The sequence below is a fragment of the Malus sylvestris genome, chromosome 2 (assembly GCF_916048215.2).
Source record: "Malus sylvestris chromosome 2, drMalSylv7.2, whole genome shotgun sequence".
Classification (NCBI taxonomy): domain Eukaryota; kingdom Viridiplantae; phylum Streptophyta; class Magnoliopsida; order Rosales; family Rosaceae; genus Malus; species Malus sylvestris.
Window position 1 is genome coordinate 31,330,945 of NC_062261.1, and position 25,561 is coordinate 31,356,505.

The 25,561-nt window shown below is 40.0% G+C and overlaps 1 protein-coding gene across 2 annotated transcripts; it reads left to right on the forward strand.

Moving 5' to 3' along the window:
* Positions 1–18,603: 18,603 nt before the first annotated feature.
* LOC126610121 (uricase-2 isozyme 1-like) lies at positions 18,604–25,560 on the forward strand. Of its 2 annotated transcripts, none has more exons than XM_050278110.1 (8): positions 18,604–18,988; positions 19,724–19,816; positions 20,982–21,057; positions 22,019–22,128; positions 23,474–23,565; positions 23,749–23,922; positions 24,034–24,124; positions 25,131–25,216. In XM_050278110.1, exons 1-8 carry the CDS (start codon positions 18,785–18,787, stop codon positions 25,152–25,154), a joined length of 864 nt encoding a protein of 287 aa, XP_050134067.1. In that variant the 5' UTR covers positions 18,604–18,784; the 3' UTR covers positions 25,155–25,216. The 2 variants fall into 2 exon arrangements, with proteins under 2 accessions (XP_050134067.1, XP_050134061.1); XM_050278104.1 differs by lacking the exon at positions 25,131–25,216 and adding an exon at positions 25,326–25,560 and having other exon boundaries at positions 18,606–18,988.
* Position 25,561: the final 1 nt, after the last annotated feature.

A 25,561-nucleotide genomic window follows, 5' to 3' on the forward strand; every position in this document is an offset into this window, starting at 1 on the left:
TGGGATTTTGCTCGAATGTCTAAGAGGTTAGCCAGACCTGGTTTTGGGTGCCCTCTTTGTGCCCTGGAGCTTCACTAAGACAAAGAAAGAGAGTTACACGATAGTGGTGATGGTGCTGACGATCGTCTGGGTTTGGGTGTGGGGTGAGGACGTGTGAGTGTCGAGATCAGGGAGATAGAGTGTGTGTGCGAGATAGATAGATGAGAGTGAGTAAGCTAAGCGTGATCAGGGGAGAAGAGAGAGAATGAGAGATAAGGTTAAGGGCTGCCACGTGGCAGGCTGAGAGAAAATGAGAATCTAAAATGAAGGGTACAGATTGGTTAATGATGTGAGGGACTAAATTGTAAATTTAATAAACCTTTAGGGAAATTGTGAAATTTACAATAATTTGGGGGTGGGGTTTAACAATCTACCCTCTTATAAGAAATTTCATCCCCTAAATTACAAACTCAACTAAAAAGGTATGGGTATTGGTTCCTCATCAATTCATTTATTTCCCATGTTGCTTCCCCAACGACATGGTTTCTCCACATCACTTTTACCAACGGAATGACTTTATTCCTCATGGTTTTCTCCTACTAGTCAATGATAGATACTGGTTCCTCGACATAACTCGCATCCTGATTCACTTCCAGTGGTTCCAGTTAAATAACATGAGAGGGATCCGACACATATTTTCGAAGCATGGAAACATGAAAAATGTTGTGAATCTGTGCCAACTCTAGAGGTAGCTTCAACCTATATGAAACTGCACCAATCCTCTTTGTAATCTGGTAAGGGCCAACATATCGATGACTCAACTTTCCTCATTTACCAAATCGAACCACATCCTTCCAGGGAGACAACTTCAAAAAGACAAAGTCACCGATCTTATACTCACGTTCCTTGGAATGTCGGTCCACAATGCTTTTCTGTAGATTCTAAGTTGCCTTCCGATTTCTCTTAATTAGTTGGATGTTAGTATTAGTGGCATCGACAATTTCTGGTACCACTAATACCCGTTCGCTGACCTTTGTCCAACACAACGGTGTCCGAAACGCCTTCGCATATAGTGCCTCAAACGGTGCCATGCCAATACTATAATGATAGTTGTTGTTGTAAGCAAACTCCATCAACGGCAAATAACTATCCTAGCTATCATTCCACTAGAGAATAGACATTTTCAACATGCCTCCAAGGTCTAAATTGTTCGGTCGGACTGACCATCGGTCTGTGGATGGTAGTCAGTACTATACAACAACTGAGTATCCATTGTAGCATTAAAAGCTCTCCAAAACCTAAAGGTAAACCTTGGATCTTTGTCAGATACGATGGTGACGGGTACACCATGAAGCTTGACAATATTATCAATGAACAGTTTTGCCAACTTCTCTAGGGAGTAGGTTTGTCGAACATGTAGGAAGTAAGCAATCTTGGTGAGTCGGTCTACAATCACCTAAATACTATCAAATTTTGACTACGTCCTCGGCAAACCATTCACGAAGTCCATGGTGATGTCTTCCCACTTCTATGCTAGTATCGGGAGATTCTGCATTAACCCTTCAAGTCTTTGTCTCTCTGCCTTCACCTGTTGGCAAATAATGCATCTTTTCACATAATCCGCCACATCTCGTTTCATCATGAACTAGTAATAGAATGGACGAATAGTGTGATACAGTTTGGTGCTCCCTGGATGCATGGCATACGCCAAAATATGGGCTTCATTAAGGATTTCTTTCTTCACCGTTTCATTGTCCTTAGGCACAAACAACCTATTTCATATCACCAAAGCTCAATCTCTCTGATTTTTTAGATCTTGTCTCGACCCATCCAGTACCTACTTCTTTAGGTATGCACACTGCTGATTAAGTTCCTGAGCTTTCCAAACCATATTTACCAAAACAGGTCTAACTTGGAAGTGTGCTAACAAGGCTCCCTGTGAATCTAGCTATATGGGAACGCCGGTTTCTCGAAGAGAAAATAAGAGTGGAACATGGATAGCTCGAAGGGAGGCAAGTTGTCCATGAGATTTCCAGCTAAATGCGTCAGCTACTCCGTAGACGTGTTTATGATGATACTCAATAGTGTAGTCATAATCATTAATGAGCTTCATCCACCTTCTCTACCTCAAATTCAATTCCTTATGAGTGATGAAATGTTTCAGGCTCTTGTGATCAGTGAATATGCGACACTTCTCACCGTACAAGTAATGCCACCAGGTCTTTAGAGTAAATACCACTGCTTCGAGCTCCAAATCATGAGTGGGGTAGTTTCTCTCGTGATTCTTGAGTTGTCTTAAAGCACATGCGATGACTTTCCCATGCTGCATCAGTACACACCCCAATCCTGATAATGATGCATCAATGTAAATCTCGAACTCACCGTCATCATTCAGAAAAGCAAGAATAGAAGCCTGAGTAAGACGCTGCTTAAGTTCCTGAAAACTCCGTTAACAATCATCATCCCACTCGAATTTGACCTCATTCTGAGTCAACTTAGTAAGAGGTAGGCAATTGCTGAAAAATCCTAAATAAATCATCGGTAATATCCTACCAATCCCCAGAAAGCTTCTTACTTCAGTAACATTCCTCAGTTGCTCTCATGTAGACACTGCCGAAACCTTCTGAGGGTCCACACTAATTCCTTCAGTAGAGACCACATGTTCGAGGAAACTGATCTGGTTCAGCCAAAATTGACACTTACTAAACTTTGCACATAGCTGATGGTTTCTCAACCTTTCTAACACCAACCTCAAATGCTTCATGTGCTCAACACTACTTTTGGAATAGATCAAGATGTCATCAATGAACACAATCACAAATCGATCCAGATACAGTCTGAAGACTTTGTTCATCAAATCCATGAATTATGCAGGTGCATTTGTTAACCCAAAAGGCATGTCACGAAACTCATAATGTCCATACCTAGTGCGGAAGGCAATTTTCGGCACATCTTCATCCTAAATCAATAGCTGGTGGTAACCCGAGCGAAGATCGATCTTAGAAAATACCTCAACCATATATCTCCCTCACCCATATATCTTTATCACCCGTAGGTAGAACAATGACCACTAGATACGCACAAAATCATTTAACATAGTCTTTCCAAACATAGATACATATATCTCAAAACATCTTCATAGCATATAGTCATCCATCATATATACTACAAAGAAGTGTGTAAAAGCATGTTCATAAATAGTATATAGTTATCCATCATATATACTACAAAGAACATCATTTCGATAAGCATAATATCTCATAAAACGTTTTATAAAACGTAATCATTAAAATCATGCTTTTTATGTATGCATTTCTACTATTAAAACATGCATTTTAAAAGGGATCCACTCACATATACTCCATCATCGAAGAGTCATATAAAATAGGAATGACATAATCGCTGCTAATAATTGTACCTAAGCACATAAAGGGTCCAATTAATAAAAATATTCTTAAACGATTGAATTTCATAAAACAGACGTCATAAACTGGTTCAGGACGTCGAAACACATACAAAGGGACCTCAGGTATGGTCATGTGCCTCACGCGCCACCATGGGTTGCAGAAAAATTCGTTGGAGCCACCGTGGATGGTGGCACGTGTGCTCCACGCACTAGTGCCGATGGCCTTTCACGCCCAGCCTGGGGTTCGGTTTGGTTGGGTTTGGGCATGGGCTTGTGACTGGGTCGGGGCTTAAAGGGTTTTGGGCTTAAAGCTATCAGGCCACAGGCCCAAGCTAGATGCCCCAAAGGTCTGTGGTCCAAAGGTTTAGGGTCAAAAAGCTTGGGCTTGAAAGCCCGGCCCAAGGTAAGGGTTTTGGATTTTAAATAAATAAAGAAAAAGGGTTATTAGGTTTGGGCTTTAAGGGGTAATAGGCCTAAGGCCCGAGTTTCAAATGGCCTGAAGGCCTAAAAGATAAGGGTTGGGTTTGGGCTGCCCTAAGGCTTAGGCTTTTGGTTTAAGCCCAAGGCCTTAATTTTGTTTCTTGCTAGGGAAGGAGGCCGAAGCCTCCCGTGCTCCGGTCAATAGCAAACTAACTTACTAACCTCTAATCTAACTACAAAAGGAAGGTACGAGAAAGGGGAAAAGAATTTGTACCTGTGACGCACCCTAAAGTGGCAGGAGACGGCCATGATTTCGCTCGAAGGTTTCAGGGGTTCGCTGGACCTAGTTTTGGGTACCCTCAAGGTGCCCTGGAGCTTCACAGAGACGAAAAGAAAGAGAGTTACACGATGGTGGTGATGGTGCTGACGATCGTCTGGGTTTGGGTATGTGTGAGGGCGTGTGAGTGTGGAGATCGGGGAGAAAGAGAGTGTACAAAAGAAAGAGATAAAAGTGAGTGAGCTGAGAGTGATTGGGGAGAAGAGAGAAAATGAGAGATAAAGTTAAGGGCTGCCACATGGTGGCTGAGAGGGAAGGAGAATCTAAAAGGAGGGTCTGAATTGGTTAAGGATGTGAGGGACTAAATTGTAAATTTAATAAACCTTTAAGGAAATTGTGAAATTTACAATAATTTGGGGGTGGGGTTAACACTCACAAATCCAATTTGATAGGTAAATTTATCTTTACACCCATTTTCAAAAGGTAAAACATCAAAATCAAAGCATATGTTTTCTTCAAGCCTAAGCAACCTTGTAATTCTTCAGGCCCTTTATAAGCAAAACAATATTGAGGGATTGAAAGAATTATTTGAGGAATGGGATCCATTTGCTTTAGTTATGATATAAGGTTGGCAAATGGTTCTATACATGGGTAACTCAGTCATGGCATGCATGAAGAAGCAGAATTGACCTTTGCAAGTGCATGTAAGAAGACTAAAGGGTCTTTCATGAAGGCTTGGGAAATGCTCATGGCTCACGCCTTGAACACCCATAAGGTGGATTTGGCTGTTAGCAAATTGGGAGCTGCTATTTTGGAAAGCAAGAACGAGGAATTGCATCCATCCCTAGATACCATAATTGCATTTCTTAAGTATTTTGAGGATAAGAAAGATGTTGATTGTGCTGAGAATTTTTGTGAGATTCTGAAGTGTCTAGGTTGTCTCAGTTGCAATGAGTATTATTTGCTGCTTAAGACTTACGTAGCTGCAGGAAAATCAGATCTTGAGATGCGCCAAGTATGGGACATCAACTGAATTTTTTCTTTGAGTTCATAAAATAATTAAAATAAAGGGTAAAGTACAAAAAACGACCTCAATTATTGGTGTCACGACACTTTCATACCTCATCTTTTAAAATTGACAATGTCATATCTCATCTTTAGATTTGGTCCAATGTTATATCTTCCATTACTTGGCCGTTTACTTTTCAGTTAAATGCTGACGTGGCTTGATTCGGAGCCCACTTTCTATTAAAAAAATAATTAAAATATTATTAAAAACTAAAAATAATAAAGAAAAGTAAAAAAAAATTAAAAAAAAAAACAACCATCAGTTCGTCCCTCCCCCTCCCCCCCTCATCTCTCTTCTCCCCATCTTTATCTTTTTCCCCCCACCTGCAACCCTAACAAAAAAATATTCCAATTTGTCTTCCCCCGCACCCACCCCCCCTCTTCTCCCTCCTGCAACCCAAAAAAAAACCCCAGATTCGAAGATGGGTGCGCGGAGAAGGTGGACGATGGGTGCGGAAGAGGATGTGGATAATGGATGAGAGTGGTGGATTTGGGGTTGGTAGGGGGTTAGGTTTGGGGAAGGGGGACGAACTGGGTTCGCTTTGGACTTTTTTTTCTTTTTCTTTTTCTTCTCATTCTTCTTCTTTCTGGGTTCTAGGCCGGGGGGAGGGGACGAACTGGGTTGGGTTGGGGTTTTTTTTTTCTTCTTCTTTACCTTCCGCTTCTTCTTCCTGGGGGGGTGTGGGGGTGCGAACTGGGTTGGGTTGCATTTTTTTTTCCTCTTCTTCTTCTTCGGGGGAGGGGGTTGATAGGTTTTCAAATTTTTTATTTTTTTTGTTGAAGATTAAGCAGGGAAGAAGATGAAGATGGGGAGAGAAAGAAAGAGGGGGGAAGGGACAAACAGAGGGATTTTTTTTTTAAATTTTTTTTTTTTTACTTTTCTTTATTATTTTAAAAAATATTAAATATTTTTTTTTACTTTTTAATAATATTTTAATAATTTTTTAATATGTTTGTACCATACTTGACCAATCCCAAAACTACCGAGCACCGGTCAACGTTATATCGTCAAGGACCCAGAAGAGTTTCCCTCCAACCAGGAGGCCAATCACAGCGCGACACGTGTCGACATCAGAAGGCAATCATAGCGCAACGCATGTCAACATCAGAAGCCAATCACAACACGATACGTGTCAATGTCAGAACAAAGATAGAAACCCTCTTCTATAAAAGAAGATCATTCTCCCACAATATTTTCTAATGTCATTTGTACTAAATCATTCACTAGTACTCACTAAAGGAGAGCTTGAACCTATGTACTTGTGTAAACCCTTCACAATTAATGAGAACTCATATACTCCATGGACGTAGCCAATCTGGGCGAACCACGTACATCTTGTGTTTGTCTCCATGTCTTTATCCATTTACATACTTATCCACACTAGTGACCGGAGCAATCTAGCGAAGGTCACAAACTTGACACTTTATGTTGTACAAAAGTCCTCACTAATTTTGTGCATTAACATTTTGCGCCATCTATGGGAACGACACTTATTCTCACTCTCTTCAGCTTTGTTAAGCTGGTTTCCACCATTTGTGCACTCTCTTTTGACCTGGCATCCCTTTCCAACATGGAGAGCGAAAGAAGCCACAACACACAGAACGATACCACCTCGCAACTGGTGCGAAACAACGAAAAAAAGAACAAAAAAAGTTTGCTCTTCAGGCTAAAGTCGATGAGCTGGAGGCTCAGAACAACAAGATAGCGATGAAGAATAAGATCCTCCAAGAGCAGTATGAGAAGGTTTTTGAGATGCTTCATGAGCCTAGATATACTAAAACACACGAGTTCATCACCCCTGTGGAAGTCAACTATCAATTGGGTGCCTCCCAACACGGAGGCCCATTTGCCATCGACATGGGTATTCATGTTGAGGAGCGAGCTACTTATTGAAATGGCGACCAACATCAGACCTATCTCAACCCAATTGCTTCGACCCGAAGCAGGAAGAATGAAGGAATGCACCTCCTTACAGAAGGAGTGGAATGATCGAAAGCCATCTTTCGCAACTGTCAAGACTTTCTAAAGCAACCGTGAGACAATCTCATCGATGTAAGCTCGAAGATTAATGACCCAAAAGTCTCTGAAAGACTCGGTCCCCTCCCATGTCCCAGGCCGGCTACCAATTTGGGGAAGGGGCAACAAGTCCTAAAGAAACATGAAGGTATAGGGGACTTAGAGATGTTTCGACAGACATACCTTGAAAGTCAGTACGACGAGTCTAGGGAAAAATCACATGCTCTTGATCAAGCCTTCCTACTTCCAAGAGGAGATGGAGATTTACGAAAGAAAGCTCCAGTGGTACATGACTTCACTCAACACCCGATTGTCCTACAGCTCTTTAAGGAAGTAAACAAGTTGAAGGTCGAACAACAAGCTAAGATACCTGATTGGAACCAACCTAGGCCTGGCCCTCTTACAAGGAGGATCCTCGACACCCCCTCTAAGCAAAGACAAAGCAGAAGCTTGGCTTGCAACTCTATACTGGAAAGGAGGACCCGATCGAACACCTTAACCTCTTTGAGTCCACCATGGCATACCAGATGCACATCGACGAAGAGTGATGTTTTCTCTTCCCCTCCACCTTCTCTGGCAGAACTTTAAACTGGTATTACCGTCTTCCACCTGAGACGGTAGACTCATTTGAGGAATTGAGGAAACTGTTTGTTTCTCAACACATTTTCCAGACCGATCGCTTGCACTCTGTGGATGACTTGTACACTATTCGCTAGAAGCCAGACGAGTCATTACGTATGTATGCTGGCCACTTCAGCCATGAGTATTCCCGTTGTGCTGAGGCAGACGACAAAACTACCCTCAAAGCCTTCACGGCAGGCCTACGTGGCTGTTTTTTTAAGTACATGATCAATGCCAACACTTGGAAGACTTACTATGAGGTGATGTCGCATGCTTATAACCATGCCTCCGTCGAGGCAAGGACATACCAAGAGAAAACCCCAAGAACCATCCCTTATCAGCAAGTAGGGAGTGGAAGCCAGACCCACCCAAATAAAAAGACCTCAACCTTCCAAACGGCAGCGGTGTCTCCCCCTACCTTACTTAATACTTTGCCAAGTCAATAGACATATCAATCTCAGGACAAAAGGAAAAATTTACATCCTCATCAGTCTCATTTTAGTATAAGAAGCAAGGGACACTACCGAGATAACCAAGGGTATCGCCACGATAATCCCCAACCCTAGGCAATTAACACAGTGGGTCAAATACGTGTCAAGACAGGCCCTACCCCAAGGTATGAGGCATACACACCTTTAAACGCCACATGCGTGGCTATTTACCCCAGCATAGCATACCTGATACCGAAGCCAAAGCCGAGGCATCCGGATTACAAGCCCACGAAGAACACGGGCACGTTTTGCTGCTACCACGAGCACAACGGCCATGACGGCGAGAAATGTATCACCCTTCGTGATCATATTGAAGCTTTGGCATGTGAAGGAAAAATTGATCAATTCATCATGCACCCTCAAAGAGGTAACCGTAACCAACGCCAGGTGAATGTGATATATTCCATAAGTGGTGGCACACCCATATCTAAATCTTCCAATAGGGCCATGAAAAATAATGAACGAGCTTTAAGGTCTGGTCACCAAGTGTTTCACGTGGAAGTCATCAGGGGAGACAAGTATTAAAAGCCTAACTGGGATCCAATATGTTTTTACCCTGAGGAAGAAAGAGGTATCATCTACCCTCACAATGACCCACTGATCATGGAAGTTCACATAGCTAACTTTGAAGTGCGACGAATCCTGGTAGACATGGGGGCTTCGGTCAATATCATGTTTACTGAAGATTTCAGGGCACTTAATGTAACTGAACACTTGCTCGATCGCTCTTTTTCTCATCTGATAAGCTTCTCCAATGATATCATGCAACCTTTAGGGAGCATACACTTACCTTTATGGAGCATACCCTTACACAACTACCATTACCATTAACTTCCTGGTGATTGATTGCCCAACGACATACAATGTCATCTTCTGACGCACATGCATTAATGATTTTAAGGCCATGGTATCCACACATAGGTTGTTGATGAAATTTCCAACTCCCTATGTCAATGGTTACATCAGAGGAAATCAACTTAGTGCATAATCATGTTACAACACTTCGGTCAAGCAACATCACCTGTCTGTGCCCAAGGAAACGCTTTTTATACATGACCAAGTCATAAAGATCAGCCAGACGAAGCCAACTTGGATCTTCACGATGGCAACAGTCAACCCAACGATCTTCGAGACGACTCTTTCACCCAACAAGCACAACCCACTGAAGAGTTGGAGAATGTTTCTATCTTAAAAGATTATCCAGATCGCATGGTGAAGATTGGCACCACCTTGTCACCACCCATTCAATTGGCATTGATATCTTTTTTACAAGAGAACACTGAGGTATTTGCTTGGTCATACGAGGACATGCCAGGCATCTCTCCCGATATTATATGTCATCGCTTGAGTATTGACCCCAAGACCAAGCCAGTAAGACAGAAGCGAAGATTTTATGACGCTGAACGATACGAAGCAATAAAGGCAGAAGTTGAAAAACTCAAAGGCATAGGCTTCGTCCGCGAAGTCAATTACCTAACATGGGTAGCAAATAAACCAACACACAACCTTCACTACTGACAAGGGACTATATTGCTATAAAATCATGCTCTTCGGCCTAAAGAATGCAGGAGCGACTTATCAGAGCTAGTCATTTCAATGTTCGCCGAATAGATTAGGAAGAGCATGGAAGTTTACGTTAATGATATGCTAGTCAAGAGTAAACATACTGACCAACACATCATTAACCTATCTGAAACTTTCACCATTCTGAAGAGGTATCGAATAAGGTTGAACCCCAACAAATGTGCCTTCGGCGTAGGCTTTGGCAAATTTTTAGGCTTCATGATAAGCCAACGAGGCATTGAAGCTAATCCCGAGAAGATCAAAGCAATCCTCGACATGAAGGAACTGGTAACTTCAAAAGACATCCAAAGCCTTACTGACAAGGTGGCAGCCTTGACTAGGTTCATCTTTAAGGTCACAGATAGATGTGCTTTTTTCTTCAAAATACTTAAGGGAAGTAAGAAGTACATTATATGGACTGATGAATTTCCTGAGGCATTCAAGAACCTCAAGGACTACATGAGTAAAGCACATCTGCTCTCCAAACCTGAGGTTGGTGACACTTTCATTATGTATCTGTCGGTATCGGCTTCAGCAATAAGTTCCATTCTCATTCGAAATGATGGTAATGTTAAACGACCTGTCTTCTACGCTAGCAAGGCCTTACAAGATGTGAAGACATGATACTCTAACATTGAGAAATTGGCTGTAGCATTGGTCATGTCTGCTCGAAAACTTCGCCCTTACTTCCAAGCACACTCCATCATCGTGCTTACCAATCATCCTCTTCGACAGATACTCCAAAGTTCTGACACTTCGAGGCAAATGATCAAATGGGCGATAGCATTGGGTGAGTTTGACATCTCATACCAACGAAAGCCAGCTGAAAAGGGCTAAGCAGTGGCAGACTTCATCGCCGACTTTACATATCCTGTTGACATTGTTTCTACGCCTAAATAAATGGTTTCATTACCCTCGGAAGCTCAGAAAATAGAACCAACAGCCCCAACATGGAGTTTATATGTTGATGGCTCGTCCAACCAACAGGGTTGTGGAGCAGGACTAGTCCTTACGATCCCTGACAAAGTGGCAATGGAGTATGCTCTTCGTTTTAAATTCAAGGCGTCGAACAATGAGGCTGAATATGAAGCCCTCCTAGCAGGTTTACATTTGGCCAAACACCTTGGGGTTAAACGAATTGATATCTTCAGTGACTCCCAATTGGTGGTTAACCAGGTCACCAACAACTTTGACGCTAAGGATAGCTCAATGACAGCATATCTGGCACAAACACAATTGTTGCTCAAGCATTTCCATTACCAGATCACCTAAATTCCTCGAGCGACAAACAGTCATGCAGATGCTTTGGCTCGCCTAACCTCAGTTGTGGAAGACAAGATTGGGAGAAAAATTCAAGTTAAATTGTTGGCAGCACCAAGCATCATGGCTGCGGAAGTGTGCAACTTATAACATGGGGATAGTTAGATTACCCCGATTTATAAATTCCTTGCTCATGGCACCCTTCCAAATAACAAAGTCCAAGCTAAGCATATTCGATACAAGGCTACCCGTTACTTGATCATTAATTACCAACTCTACCAGCGGGTTTTTAACCTACCATATCTAAGATGCCTTACGCCCGCAGAGGCGGAAACTGTCCTTCGGGAAATACATGAAGGAGTCTGCGGAGATCATGCTAGATCTCGATCCCTAACACACAAGACTTTTCGCCAAGGATATTACTAGCCAACACTCCACCAAGATGCCATCATAATATTCCACTCATGTGATAAGTGTCAACGCTACGCAACTATTCCCCACTCCTCTCCCGGGCCATTCATTCCTATAATCAGCCATTGGCCCTTCGCCCAATAGAGCCTTGATTTGATCGACCCAATGCTTGCAGGGAAGGGCAAAATCCGCTATGCAATCGTTGCAATTGACTACTTCATAAAGTGGGCCGAAGTAGAACCCTTGGCAACCATTACTAAGGCAAAAATAGAAGAATTCGTATGGAAGAACATCATTTGCAGATTTGACATTCCCAATGCAATAATCACTGAAAATGGGCGATAGTTCGACAACAATAAGTTCAGGATGTTCTGCTCTAAGTTCAACATCAACTTATGTTTTGCCTCCTCAGCTCATCCCCAGTCTAATGGACAAGTTAAAGCCATCAACAAAATAATCAAGCGAACTTTGAAAACCAGCTTGGACAAGGCTAAAGGTTGTTGGCCAGAATTTGTACCCCAAGTTCTTTAGTCATACTGCACTTTGTATCGGACGTCAACAGGAGAAACCCCATTCTCACTTGCCTTTGGTACAGAGGTAGTTGTCCTAGTTGAACTTAAGCAAGCAACGCTCCGAGTCTAGTATTACGTGCAAAGTGAAAATGACAAACAACTTACCCTCAACTTAGATCTAGTCGAGGAACACAAAAACCAGGCTCACTTGAAGAATGTCTCTTACAAGCAGCGCATCTCCAACTACTATGACTCAAGGGTCAAACCTCGTTCTTTCAAAGTAGAGGACTGGGTATTGAAGAAAAAATTACTCTGCAACAGAGTCCCGAGTGAAGGAACACTTAGTCCAAACTGGGATGGACCGTTTGAAGTTGTTGGCATTAGTCACCCTGACTCCTACAAGCTTAGAAGCTTTAATGGCAAGACCCTTAGCCATCCATGGCACGCTGATCACTTGAAGTACTATTACAAGTAAACTCACATTGTACAAGTGTTAAGCTTCAGCCGTTCGACATCCTATGTAACGAAGACTATTTGGCATGAATTCAATAAAGAGGTGATTTAGACAACTCGGTCATAATCCTCTTACATTCCTAACGATGAAACACTCGGGTTCAAAGCTTTAACATGAATGCTTCCAACATGAAACAAAGTCTAAGTTTATGTCAACAAGACAGTGTGAAGCAAAACCAATTTATGGTGCCAACAAGAGCTTCATCAATGGAGGGCAACCACAATTCTCACACACTCTTGATCAAGACAGTGTGAAGCAAAACCAATTTATGGTGCCAACAAGAGCTTCATCAAAATAGTTCAACCACAATTCTCAAAAGTTTCACACACTCTTGATCAAGACAGTGTGAAGCAAAACCAATTTAAGGTGACAAAAACTTAATCAATGGAGGGCAATTACAATTCTCAAAAGCTTCACACACTCTTGATCAAGACAGTGTGAAACAAAACCAATTTATGGTGCCAACAAAAGCCTCATCAAAGGAGTTCAACCACAATTCTCAAAAGTTTCACACACTATTGATCAAGACAGTGTGAAGCAAAACCAATTTATGGTGCCTACAAAAGCTTCATTAATGGATGGCAACTACAATTCTCAAAAGCTTCACACACTCTTGATCAAGACAGTGTGAAGCAAAACCAATTTATGGTGCCAACAAAAGCCTCATCAAAGGAGTTCAACCACAATTCTTAAAAGCTTCACACACTCTTAATGAAGACAATGTGAAGCAAAACCAATTTATGGTGCCAACAAAAGCTTTATTAATGAAGGGCAACTACAACTCGTAGAAATCTTCACACACTTTTGATCAAGACTATTCGAAGCAAATTCAATTTATATGGTTCATCCAAACCTTCGACTACTACAAGGTGTGGCTTACATCACAATTTCTTGCTCAACAGTATGGAAGCAAAATTTGTATATGCTGTCTCTCCCACATTTTCAAATTTCTAATTTTCCCCAAAAAAGAAAAGAAAAAGGAAATTGGGAAATTCAACAAAGCTTCATCAATAAAGGACAACTACAAATTTCAAAAGCTTCACATTATCTTGATCAAGATAGTGTGAAGCAAAATCAATTCATGATACCCAACAAAAGCTTCAACTCCAAAGCTTCACCTACAAAAGCTTCAACACCAAAGTTTCACCTACAAAACTTCAACACCAAAGCTTCACCTATAAAGCTTCACCTACAAAGCTTTAACTTAAAAGCTTAATCTACAAAGTTTCAACTCCAAAGCTTCAACTCTAAAGATTCACCTACAAAGCTTCAACACAAAAGCTTCACCTACAAAGCTTCAACTCCAAAGCTTCACCTACAAAGCTTCAACACAAAAGCTTCACCCACAAAAGCTTTACCCACCACAAAAGCTTCACCCACAAAAGTTTCACACACTCTTGATCAAGATAGTGTGAAGCAAAATCAATTCATGGTACCCAACAAAGCTTCAACCTCAAAGCTTCACCTACAAAGCTTAAACACCAAAGCTTCACCTAAAAAGCTATATATATATATTTTCGGAAATTCGAAAATTAAAAAAAAAATTCTCCTCTTCTTTGGGTCTAACAACTTTCATAACAAATATATATGAAGGAGGAGTTTTGGGCTACCACTTAGAAAGGAAATGCCTCATTCGTCAACTCCCTCGACCGGAGACTTGGAGGACTCGTACCATATGCTACTGCACCTTGATACTCGGAAATCTTACGACCACTCAGTGACTTGGACTTTTCAAGTCTCCAACCGAGAAGTTTTCCTCACTCGGGAAATTAAGGGAGCACTACCACAACATATATGCTTAACTCATAAAGCTTCAACATACAAGCTTCAACAAAAGAAAAAATTCAAAGAACTTAGTGAAGAATGCCTTGGTGTATTTAACACAATACGTTGAAATGAAGCAAAGCTTGTTTATTGATATTTTCTATAAGTTACAAATATGTACATATACATGAATCAAAATAAACAAACAAGAGGGATCCTTCACAAAGGTTGCTCAGGAGAAGTCTCAGCAGTCGGCAGAGCCCCAGAAAGAGGAGGCACTAGAGGGTGATTATTCGGAGCCTCAGTACTAGGCAGAGCCCCAGAAGGAGGAGGAACCAAAGGTTAATCATTTGGAGCTTCATTACGCGATACAACCCCAGAAGACGAAGGAAATAAATGTCTTTGGAACAAACCCACAAACCTCTGATGATCAAGTAAAATCTGACCATCAGATTCTTGCAACTAGTCAACCTTCATCTTCATGTTTGTATCATAGTCATGTGAGAGCCTGTACAACTGTTTATTCTCATGTTTGAGCCCTCTGATCTCCTATTTGAGACTTATCACTTCAGTCGCCAATGACTCAACTTGGCGGGTTCGAGCAAACAAGCGTTGAGCCATATTAGACATAGAACCTGCACACTGAACACTGAAAGCTAGAGAATCCTTAACAACGAACTCATTAGACCATTTGGAAAGTAGTCTGTTATCTTTAGGAGTGAGAAGGTTCCTAGCCACCACCGCAACAATCATATCATTCTTCATCACAGAGTCCCCACCGGTAATAGAACCAGTAAGGGATAAGAAGGATGTGCACCATATGTTATCTTGAGGAGACATGACTGCCTCTTCACCAAAGTTCAAGTCAAAACGACGGTCGGATGGGCCAGACATTTTCAAAAATGATAAAGGAGAAATGAGGTCCAATAAATCTCTGCAGTACAAAAATAAGGGGAAAATTCTTACAAGCAATAACTCTTTGAACGTACTTCTTGCACATAATTGGTGCCCCTATAAAAGGAAAGGCAGCAGGGTCGTTTGTTCAAAAATTGAAAAGGCACCACTCTCGGATTTCGAGAAGCATATTTTCCTAAGTAAAATATGTCGATAATCCCCACACGTAACATCAGCTCATCGGGTACCACAGATAACTTTGCCAAAGATCTCTTACAAAGTTTAGACACATACATTTTTAAGGTCCAGCTACCCTACCATTACCCATAAGGGTAAAGGAATAACACCACTGCTTGATAACTAGAAAGTCCCTATGTGTGTCAATCTCTGTGCTTCGTGGCAAGGCAGACTGGCAAAAAATGCCCTACCTTTACTCACATTGAGAAAACACTCCCAACAGGATTACTTTCTAAAAAATCGAAGAGGCAACGCTCCCCGAATCTCAAGAGCCAGACTCCCATCAGAATTGCTTTCTCAAAAATCGAAGAGGCACCACTATCTAAATCTTGAGAGCCAGATTCCTACCAGGATCGCTTTCTCAAAAATTGAAGAGGCATCGCTCTCTAAATCTCGAGAGCCAGATCCCCAATAGGATTGCTTATTCAAAAATTGAAAAAGCAACGCTCTCCGAATCTCGAGAGTCAAATCCCCAACAAGAATACTTGCTCAAAAATCGAAGAGGCACCGCCCCCCGAATCTCGAGAGCCAGACTCCCAACAAGATTACTTTCTCAAAAATCGAAGAAGCGTCGCTCTCTGAATCTCAAGAGTCATACTCCCAACAGGATTGCTTTCTCAAAAATCGAAGAGACACCGTTCCCCGAATCTCGAGAGCCAGATCCCCAACATGATTGCTTATTCAAAAACCAAAGAGGCACCGCTCTCCGAACTTCAAGAGCTAGATTTCCTTGGATAAAGCTTGTCTGCAATCTTCACACGCAACATCATCTTTCCAGATACCACAGACCACTTTTTCAAAATGCTCTGACAAAGTTAAAACACGTGAATCTTGCAGCTCTCACTACATTGCTATGACTGAGAAGGGTAAAGGAACAACGTTACCACTTACTGTTGGGACAATTCCTATATATGTCGACCTTCATCCTCCATAGCCAGGCAGACTTGCAAATATAAAAAATGCTCAACTTTTCTTCACATCCGAGAGGGCACTCTCAGCAGAGTCTTTCGAAATACTCAGCTTCTTTTCCCCCTATAATACCTCTACAAACAAGCCACACCAGAGCAAGAGTATCTCATATAATTAGGGTTAAAAGCAAGAGCATCCCATATCATGCTTTTTCCCTGTCTTTTCCTTTGACTTTGTTCTTACCTACAAGACAAGGAGAAAGAGAGCAATCAGTCAGCACTTGGAATCAAACTTCCAGTCATAAACTGATTGCCTAGAACCCCTTGCCTGATTACTTACCTAACATTGCTCTTGAGTACTCATCTTCAACATCTTATGCTTTCAAAGAAGATACCACATCTGCTTGAGAAACAAATAGGGCAAGTGAGAAGGATATAAGGAAGCATGCGGAGACAAACGTAACAGAACACGTGCCGATACATCCACTACTTTGTCAACAGCAAAAGTATCACATATCATCAGGGTCGAATGTACTCTATATTTGATGGACTTGTTTTGACCCTCAAATTCTTGAGTCGGCCTTATACTCTGGAGGAAACCAGAAAACCCTCCAGCCCAATTCAAGAATAAGCCTATGGAAAGTTATTTCTTCAAAAGCAAAAGTATCTCATATCATCTCTTTTCATTTTTTCTTCTCTTTATCCTTCTTACTGCTTGTAAGATAGGGAGAATAAGAACAATCAGCCGGAACTCAAAATCAAACTTCTGATATGGGATTAATTGCTTGGAACTCTGATTACTTACCTTGTATGTCACCTCTTTCGGCAAATCTCCTAGCTCGGCGACTTGGGGGACTCCTACTACATGGTTTGTATCGCGCTTGACCAAGCCTGAAACTACGCTTCAAGTCAAATTGATGCATTACCTTGTGCATCTCCACCGGTTAAAGATACCACCCCTGGATGGAGGAAGAGTACTTCCAGAGAAAATGCCACATCTACCTATGAGATAGATAAGGCAAGTGAAGACGATACCACACTTCGGTACTTAGAAGTTTCGTTATTACTTAACGGCTTAAATCTTGCAAGTCCCCAATCGAAGAGATTCCCTCACTCGGGAACTTAAGGGAGCACTGTTTGTACCATACTTTACTAATCCCGAAACTACCGAGCACCGGTTAACATTATACCGTCAATGACCCAGAAGAGTTTCCCTCCAACCAGGATGCCAATCACAGCGTGACACGTGTCGACATCAGAAGCCAATCATAACGCGACACGTGTCAACATCAGAAGCCAATCACAACACGACATGTGTCAATGTCAGAACAAAACTAGAAACTCTCTTCTATAAAAGGAGATCATTCTCCCACAATATTTCCTAATGACATTTGTATTAAATCATTCACTAGTACTCATTAAAGGAGAGCTTGAACCTATGTACTTGTGTAAACTCTTCACAATTAATGAGAACTCCTCTACTCCGTAGACGTAGCCAATATGGGTGAACCACGTACATCTTATGTTTGCTTTCCTGTCTCTATCCATTTACATACTTATCCACACTAGTGACCGGAGCAATCTAGCGAAGGTCACAAACTTGACACTTTCTGTTGTACCAAAGTCCTCACTAATTTTGTGCATTAACATAATAGAAAATGGGTCTCAAATCAAGCCACGTCAGCGTTTAACTGAAAAGTAAATAGCAAAGTAATGGAAGGTATAACATCGGACCAAATTCTAAAGATGAGGTATGACATTGTCAATTTTAAAATATGAGGTATGAAAGTGTCGCGACACCAATAGTTGAGGTAGTTTTTTGTACTTTGCCCTAAAATAAAATAAAAACTCATGATTCATACTTTAGTTGGAAGATCAAAACTTCAAAATCACTATTTATTGGTCAAAAGGAGCTTATTTTCTCTATGAGAGCGTATTAGGATTTTAGTCAAAATAGGACGCAAGAGAAAGATTGCATAATAGTAAGGTTTGATTATTGGACGAGGGTTTATTGATACATTTTAGTTTTCTTGTTAATTTTATCTTATATTTTATGGTAATTGTGCCATAGGATAAAAAATACACTTCACATTTAAAATTTAAATTAGATGTAGAAAGATTTTATGCGAATTTAAATAAAATTTCTAATTGGTTTATTAAGAGCGTGTATGCTCATCATACGTTTCATCATTTGCAACATATTATTTCATCCAAGGTAACTTTTATAATTATGGTGGTGCGCAAAAGTTAAAAGAAAATGTTGGAGATGGTTTTTATTGGTTGGACAAGTTTCGATGTTGGTTGACTGAGAAAGCTGACTAGATGAGCTCAACACGAAATGGAAAGTTGAGAATAATTGAGTGCAGTTAAAAGGAAGGCTGCAAGTCCGTCTGCTTCCGGTTGCTGTCACACTAACACCGGTGGCTCGCTGAATCGCAGACGATGGCCAACAAAATAGAGGGGTTGAGCTTTGAGCAACGGCAAGGGAAACAAAGGGTTAGGGTGGCCAGGGTCTGGCGGAACAACGACGGACGCCATTCCATCGTCGAATGGAACGTCGGCATCAGCCTCCTCTCCGATTGCGTGAATGCCTATACCCGCGGCGACAACTCTGATCTCGTCACTACCGATACCATGAAGAACACTGTAAGTAATAAGCCTCTCTCTCTCTCATCGAATCAAATCAACAATCCACATGATCATCATTTCCATCCACTCTTATATTATTAGAGATTATGATTATGATCATAGATTATGATTAGTAAAATGATATCTTCTTATCTAGATTGATAAATTATTTGTTACTTTTCAAATATATATAAAATATATTCACACACACTTTTTTACCATCTACACACTCTGTTAATTTTTGTTCTTTAAACTCTTCAATTCATTTGATCCGACGAGAGGGGTGTGTGCACCCTTAGTAATATGATATCGTTTTATCTATTCTTGTCCATGGACGAATGGATGAAACTGCTGTGCAACATATCAACTCTAATGAACTATTGCTAATTGATTACTCCTAAGGCTTATATAGGAGCTGATCATGATTTTCAGCACCAAATGGCAAAAATATTGGTTGAAACTGCGGGCGAAGAAATTGGTTCCTCAGTTCAATTGATAAAAATAAAAGACGCATAAAGGAAAAGAATGTAGGAGTGATTAAAGAACTTAGCAACTAACGTGACTGCTTATGGACTCAAGTTCCAGTTAACACGATGATTAACGAAATACAATGTCCTTCTGACACAAAAGAAAAAAATGTATGTAGACAATTAGACATCTATGTTTGTTAGCTTTCCCAGTACTGGAAATCTGCTATGTTTCCATCATTTAGATTGCTATTCGCCTTTGGGATTTAACCTAGTTGCAACACAGGTATATGTAAAGGCAAAGGAATGTAAAGAAGAACTTTCAGTGGAGGAATTTGCAGTTCGACTTGCAAAGCACTTCACATCGCTTTACCAGCAGGTACATACTATGTAATTTAAGCATTTTTTTTTATTAAATTTCATTAGTTAATCCCATATTGTAGACGAAAAGGAAAAATGGTTGATACTTTTACTACTGTCGCTGCTGAAACGATGGCTGTAGTTGTTATTCTTGGTTGGCTTCTTGGTCTTTGTTTTCTCATATAACTGGTCTTCCTTTGGTTAGAGGTGCATCTTCTTCTAATGGTTTACAGTGTATATGTCATTATCAATAATTGGTGGTACTCACAGGTTCCTCTAATGGGTTAGTTATGAAATTAGTCTTTTCTGGTCACTTTAACTAGTCATGCTTTCATCTGGACATCTTAATATGTTTTCCCTATCCCTGAAGGCATGATTCATGGAAATGAATTAATATTTCATTTATAGAAGTTTGTTTCTTTTAAGTTTGATTGGTTGTCTGAAGTTTGGACTTTTTTTTGCTCTCTCTCTCCCTCTCAAGTGTGAACATGAACACCCGCCCTCTTTCCCATACACAGAGTTTCACATTTTGAATACTGCCTTGTTGGAACTGCAGCAACTTCTTCTGGCCTTGTTTTATGCTTTTAGTATTTGCATAATCCAGAAAGAAAGCTGTCATTTTGAAATATAAAAACAAACTAAAAAAGGAGAAAGCTTTCTTCCCTGCAACATTTAGCATTAGTTATAGTAGTCTCCCTGAGAGAGACTTCGATAGAGATAGGTGAAGATTATTTGCATTAGAAATGTGTGTCTGCTCAAGCCTCCAATCTTTATTTCCAATTTCAAAGCAAGGTCTGGCTATTTATTGCATTATACATGTTAGGTGTTGAAAGATATGATATTTTGTTTCCACTTTAGCTCCATTTTTCCCACGTTCCCATTACGCCTTCAACTCTTATGATGCTAAATTTTCACGAACACTTCCTTTCAATAAAAAGCAATTTAATGATACGTCTTTACTACTTTTTTTTTTCTTGGGAAGCCTTGTTGGAGTATTGGTATGATGAGGAGTATTTTGGCACAAACTTCCTATGCCTACTGTTTAGACAGTATTCACATTTTTATCTTGCTTTTCATTTAAAGATCTTTCAAGTTGGCATCTCATGTTTTTGTTTTCTTGTAATATTTGTTGTTTGTAATAATTCATGGTTAGTGAAAAAATCCAGTTGTTCTTATTTCTGTAGGTCACTACTGCCATAGTAAAGATTGTGGAGAAGCCATGGGAGCGTGCATATGTAGATGGTCAATCCCACGAACATGGTTAGTCTATCTTCTGTCTTGCATAGGAAGGGCAAAGCTATAAAGTAACTGTATGTGATATCGACTATCTAGTGAAGACTTTATGATGATGCAGGGCAATCCCAATAAGCTGCTCTCCAGTGGATAAAATAGGGCCAATATGAGTGGATTCCAAATAAGTATCAGAAAATAGAGAGATAGAAGCAACAGAATCGAAGTAGCAAGGAAGATTTGAGTTCTAGGGACATTCCCATGAGAAACTCTTAATTCTGAAACTGGAATACATTCGATAAGAAACTGAGTACACGAGTCTCTTAATAGCCTATCTATACTAGAGTACATCTGCCTAGAAACCGTAATCCTTCTTTATTAAGAAATCTCATCCAACTAGTACTTACCTAATTAATCCAACTCCTATTAAGATTACTTAATAAAACCTATTAGATTTACATCAGACACATAGGGAAACATGAAAAATAATAAAGAACTAAACTAGCCAAATTAACTAGAACCGTAGCGTAATTCCTCAGTTGACCAAAGCAATCTTGAAATCTTTCTGGATGCTCCCCCATCACTTGAGAACCAGAAAACTTGGGAATTTAATTCACCATATTTCACATGATTATTTGCATTTAGCAATTTTCACCTATTTGCTCGATGTTGTTCCGTCATTCTATTGTATACTAAGATTGTTTATTAGCTGAGAGTTACCTCAACTTGGAAACTAAACAGCGATAAGTTTCGGGATTAATTTGTTGTCTAGTTGCTTGTAGAGATGACATATTGGATGGCATCTCCATTCTTGTTGCCTTAAACTTAAATCTTGTTAGGTTACCATTTGTTCTTATCAAAATGTTGAGTAGAAGTCCTTATATTACATATATTCTGAAAATATTTCCAAGCATATTGATTTGCAATGTAGAAACATCTATTCGTTTAATTTCTTTTCTTTTTAATTTTCTCCATCACCGTCTTTGTAAAGGTTTCAAATTGGGATCTGAGAAGCATACAACAGAGGTAATTTTTGAGAAATCTGGTGCATTTAGGCTGACTTCTGGTATTGAAGGACTATCTCTGCTAAAGACAACAAAGGTAATCTTATCCAATCAAATTTATATCAAGGTTTTCAAAGTTGAACGCGTCATGTGTCAATGGATATCAATGTCATAATCAATGCCTTTGCGCATAACAAGAAATCACCAATTGTAATTGCTCTTTTGTTTTTGAGAAGAAACCAAAATTTTATTAAAAAGAATGTCATGTGCACAATTTTGGACAAGGAATCCACTCTCAATTTAGTGCAGCAAAGAACAAAACTCTCTTATTTGCCTCAACTTTTTGTTTAGGTTAAAAATCAGACATCTAAATTAAACCCACAATACATAAATCACTGAAGCTCAGTCTAGCAGCACTGACGACTTGGAGACTCCTTGAACTCTACTGTGAGTGAACCCCAAAGGGGGGAGACCAAAAACTAACTCAATCCAAAATTTCATCTACCCTGAATAATCCCAAAAACTCAATCTATTTAACTCCATCCAGATGATCTGGAAAACTGCCATGGCCCTTCTACGTGTAAGAGTTTTTACAATATTGTCTATTTTTCCAAGACTTTAAGCTGCATAAGAACCTCGTAACATCCATATGGGGTCACCTAACTTGAATGAGTTTCCTTCAACAATTTCTACCAGATATCGTAAACGGACATTTAAGAAAAAGATGACTGACAGTTCCATCCCCAGCCTTTAAAGAATACACAATTGAGGGCAAAGATGCTTATACAGCCTTCTTTGAATCTGATTACAAGTGTTAACTTTCCCTTTAGCCATAAAAAATGCAAGTACTTGAATCTTAATAGGAATCTTTGCCTTCCAAATTGGATAAAAAGGAAGTGGACCCACTCTCTCCCCCTGTTATCCCCCATTGATGGTAAATGTCTCTTGAACATCTATTCCAGCCCCTAACACCCCCCTTGAAGGAAATAGATCAGACCTCGAGCTTTGCTGACATGAAGGCAAACTTTTCCGACTAGTCGTTGAGATTCCTTATTCAAGTCTTAACTGTAAGGAAACACAGATGCATCTTAAAATCTTGAAGCTTCTTGATGCCCTTGCTGGAGAGTGATAAAATCTGGAAACATAACTTCCAATGTATCAACATCCAGCTACTTATGAGTTATCAAAATTTACTGTTTCGTGGTTTCTGACTAACATGGTATCATCTGCATGTGGTTGTATTATCACACTCATCCATTACCAATTTACTGAACAAAGAAAGGAGACAGAAAAGGTATTGCATTGCAGACATTACAAGCCGATGTAATTTGAGAAGACTTTTAACTGCTATTTGCATATTAGCATGCATGTATGTTCATTTTTCTCTTGCTGAGTTTGTTGGTTGATACTGATGATTTTTTGTTTGGATTCTGCCTGAGCAGTCAGGTTTTGAGGGGTTTATTAGGGACAAATACACAGCTCTTCCTGACACACGAGAGAGGATACTGGCTACAGAAATCACTGCATCATGGAAGTATGCATGTTTTCATTTGGTGACGTGATATAATGCTTGTTGAGTGGTTTTCTAATACTTTGGTTTTCCTCAAGGTTTCTTCTGTATTATAGTCTTCAGTGGGTGGGTACATTGAGTCCAAAGTTAATTTCCAGAAGTGTTTGGAGAATACAAATCTACGTTACTGAGATAAATTGCATGCAGGTACCAATATGAATCTATTTTTAGCATCCCTCAAAAGCCGCTGTACTTCACTGAAAGATACCTGAATGTGAAAAAAGCTCTCGCTGACACTTTCTATGGTCCTCCAAAGGAAGGAGTGTATAGCCCGTCCGTCCAAAGCACTCTGTTTCACATGGCAAAGACTGTTCTCAAGGGGTATTTCTCTGTCAGCGCACAAACATGCATATGCTTACCTGTATGACATCTACCTGTTTTTCTATTTTGCATTTTGTCAAATAAAATACTTTTTCATGTTCATGGTTACAGGTTTCCTGACATAGCAGCAGTACAACTGAAAATGCCAAATATCCATTTCTTACCTGTTAATCTATCTAACACTGATAATACTATTGTGAAGGTAAGACTCGTACATTATACAAGTTTTTGCATACAAAATCTATATACTTATTTACCAACAGATTGAATTTCTGTACCGTTTATTTTGATTTGGTTTCATAATTTGTGTGATATGAAAGAAAGGTAGTTGGATGAGTATCTGGCCTTCTAGTTTGTACTTTCTTAAAAAGATGAAGGATCTGAGAGGGTTTCTAAAACTAAAACTAATACTAATCTTCAGTGGTTCTCATCCGTATATATATCTAGTATTTGAAGAGAATAAATTGATTTCTAGCCAGTCTGGCTTATTACTCAGCAACTTTCCCAAACCAATATTTTCCAGCTATTCTGCTTAGTGCCATGTTGCTTTTTAGCTCACATCCCATGTTTCCTCGCAAAGTAGTTCTCCACTGTGGCGTGCAGTATAGTTTGCCTTCCTGGTTTCCTCAGCCCTCACCCTTCATAGCCTGTTTAAAGTCTAGTATACTGGTGGTCTCCGCTTTGTCCATTAGTTCTGTGACACTGTTTGAAAACTGCTGTTTCTTTCGCCATACTGGGATCGGTATTTCCTGTGCTTTACAGGTCCAATTCACATTTAGATCACGTAGGAAATAGGTTATTCATACAATGGCTAATATTCTTATGTCAAAGTTGTAATTTAAAATTGCAAATATTCTGTTAGGCATAGACTTTGTAGGAAACTAAATGTCTAGACTTCATCATTCGAATAATTTGCAAGTTGATAAAACCCAGTCAGTTATTGTATACAATATACATGTGTTTTAGAGGTCATGACAACAACAACAACCACCAAGGCTTATCCCGTTAAATGGTGTTGGTTGTATAAATCCTAGAACGTCATTGCTCTTGGTTTTGCACCAAGTCTTCCGTTAGCTCCAAGTACTCCATATCTTTTCTTATAGCCTCTTTCAAAGTCTACCTAAGTCTTCCTCTACCTCTTTTGCCATGAACCACCATCTCATAGTTGCATCTTCTAACTAGAACCATCTTAACCGGAGCAACTGTAGGTCATGACAGTGACGCATCTTTGAAATAAGGCATCTTTGAAAACATAGAGATGCCAATGGAAGATTTTCAATTGCATGTGAATTTTTATGGTGAGGTCAATCTGTTATTTTATTCTTTCTTTTCTTGGGGTATTAGCTAATGCTGTGTTATCCTTTGACTTTGAACTTTTCCTTATCCTTTTCCGCTGTTTGCAGTTTGAGGACGATGTTTATCTCCCAACAGATGAACCACACGGATCAATCGAAGCTACTCTAAGCCGTTTCTGGTCAAAGATGTAGTGCTGCTCGCCATTTTTATGAATTTGTAATTGATAAAAAAAATAGGCCGCATGCAGCTGCTTCATGTTAATTTATACTTTACTATGTATTATCATGATTTCCAAACTTTCATACGTTAAGTATTTTTTTATCCCAGTGCCATTACTGAAAAT

Bases quoted from the DNA above. Each gene is read 5' to 3' on its own strand.
- LOC126610121 (XM_050278104.1), top strand. From the start codon at position 18,785: ATGGCCAACAAAATAGAGGGGTTGAGCTTTGAGCAACGGCAAGGGAAA. The intron at 21,058-22,018 runs GTTAGTCTATCT...GTCTTTGTAAAG, and splicing joins TGGTCAATCCCACGAACATG to GTTTCAAATTGGGATCTGAG. The intron at 22,129-23,473 runs GTAATCTTATCC...CTGCCTGAGCAG, and splicing joins CTCTGCTAAAGACAACAAAG to TCAGGTTTTGAGGGGTTTAT.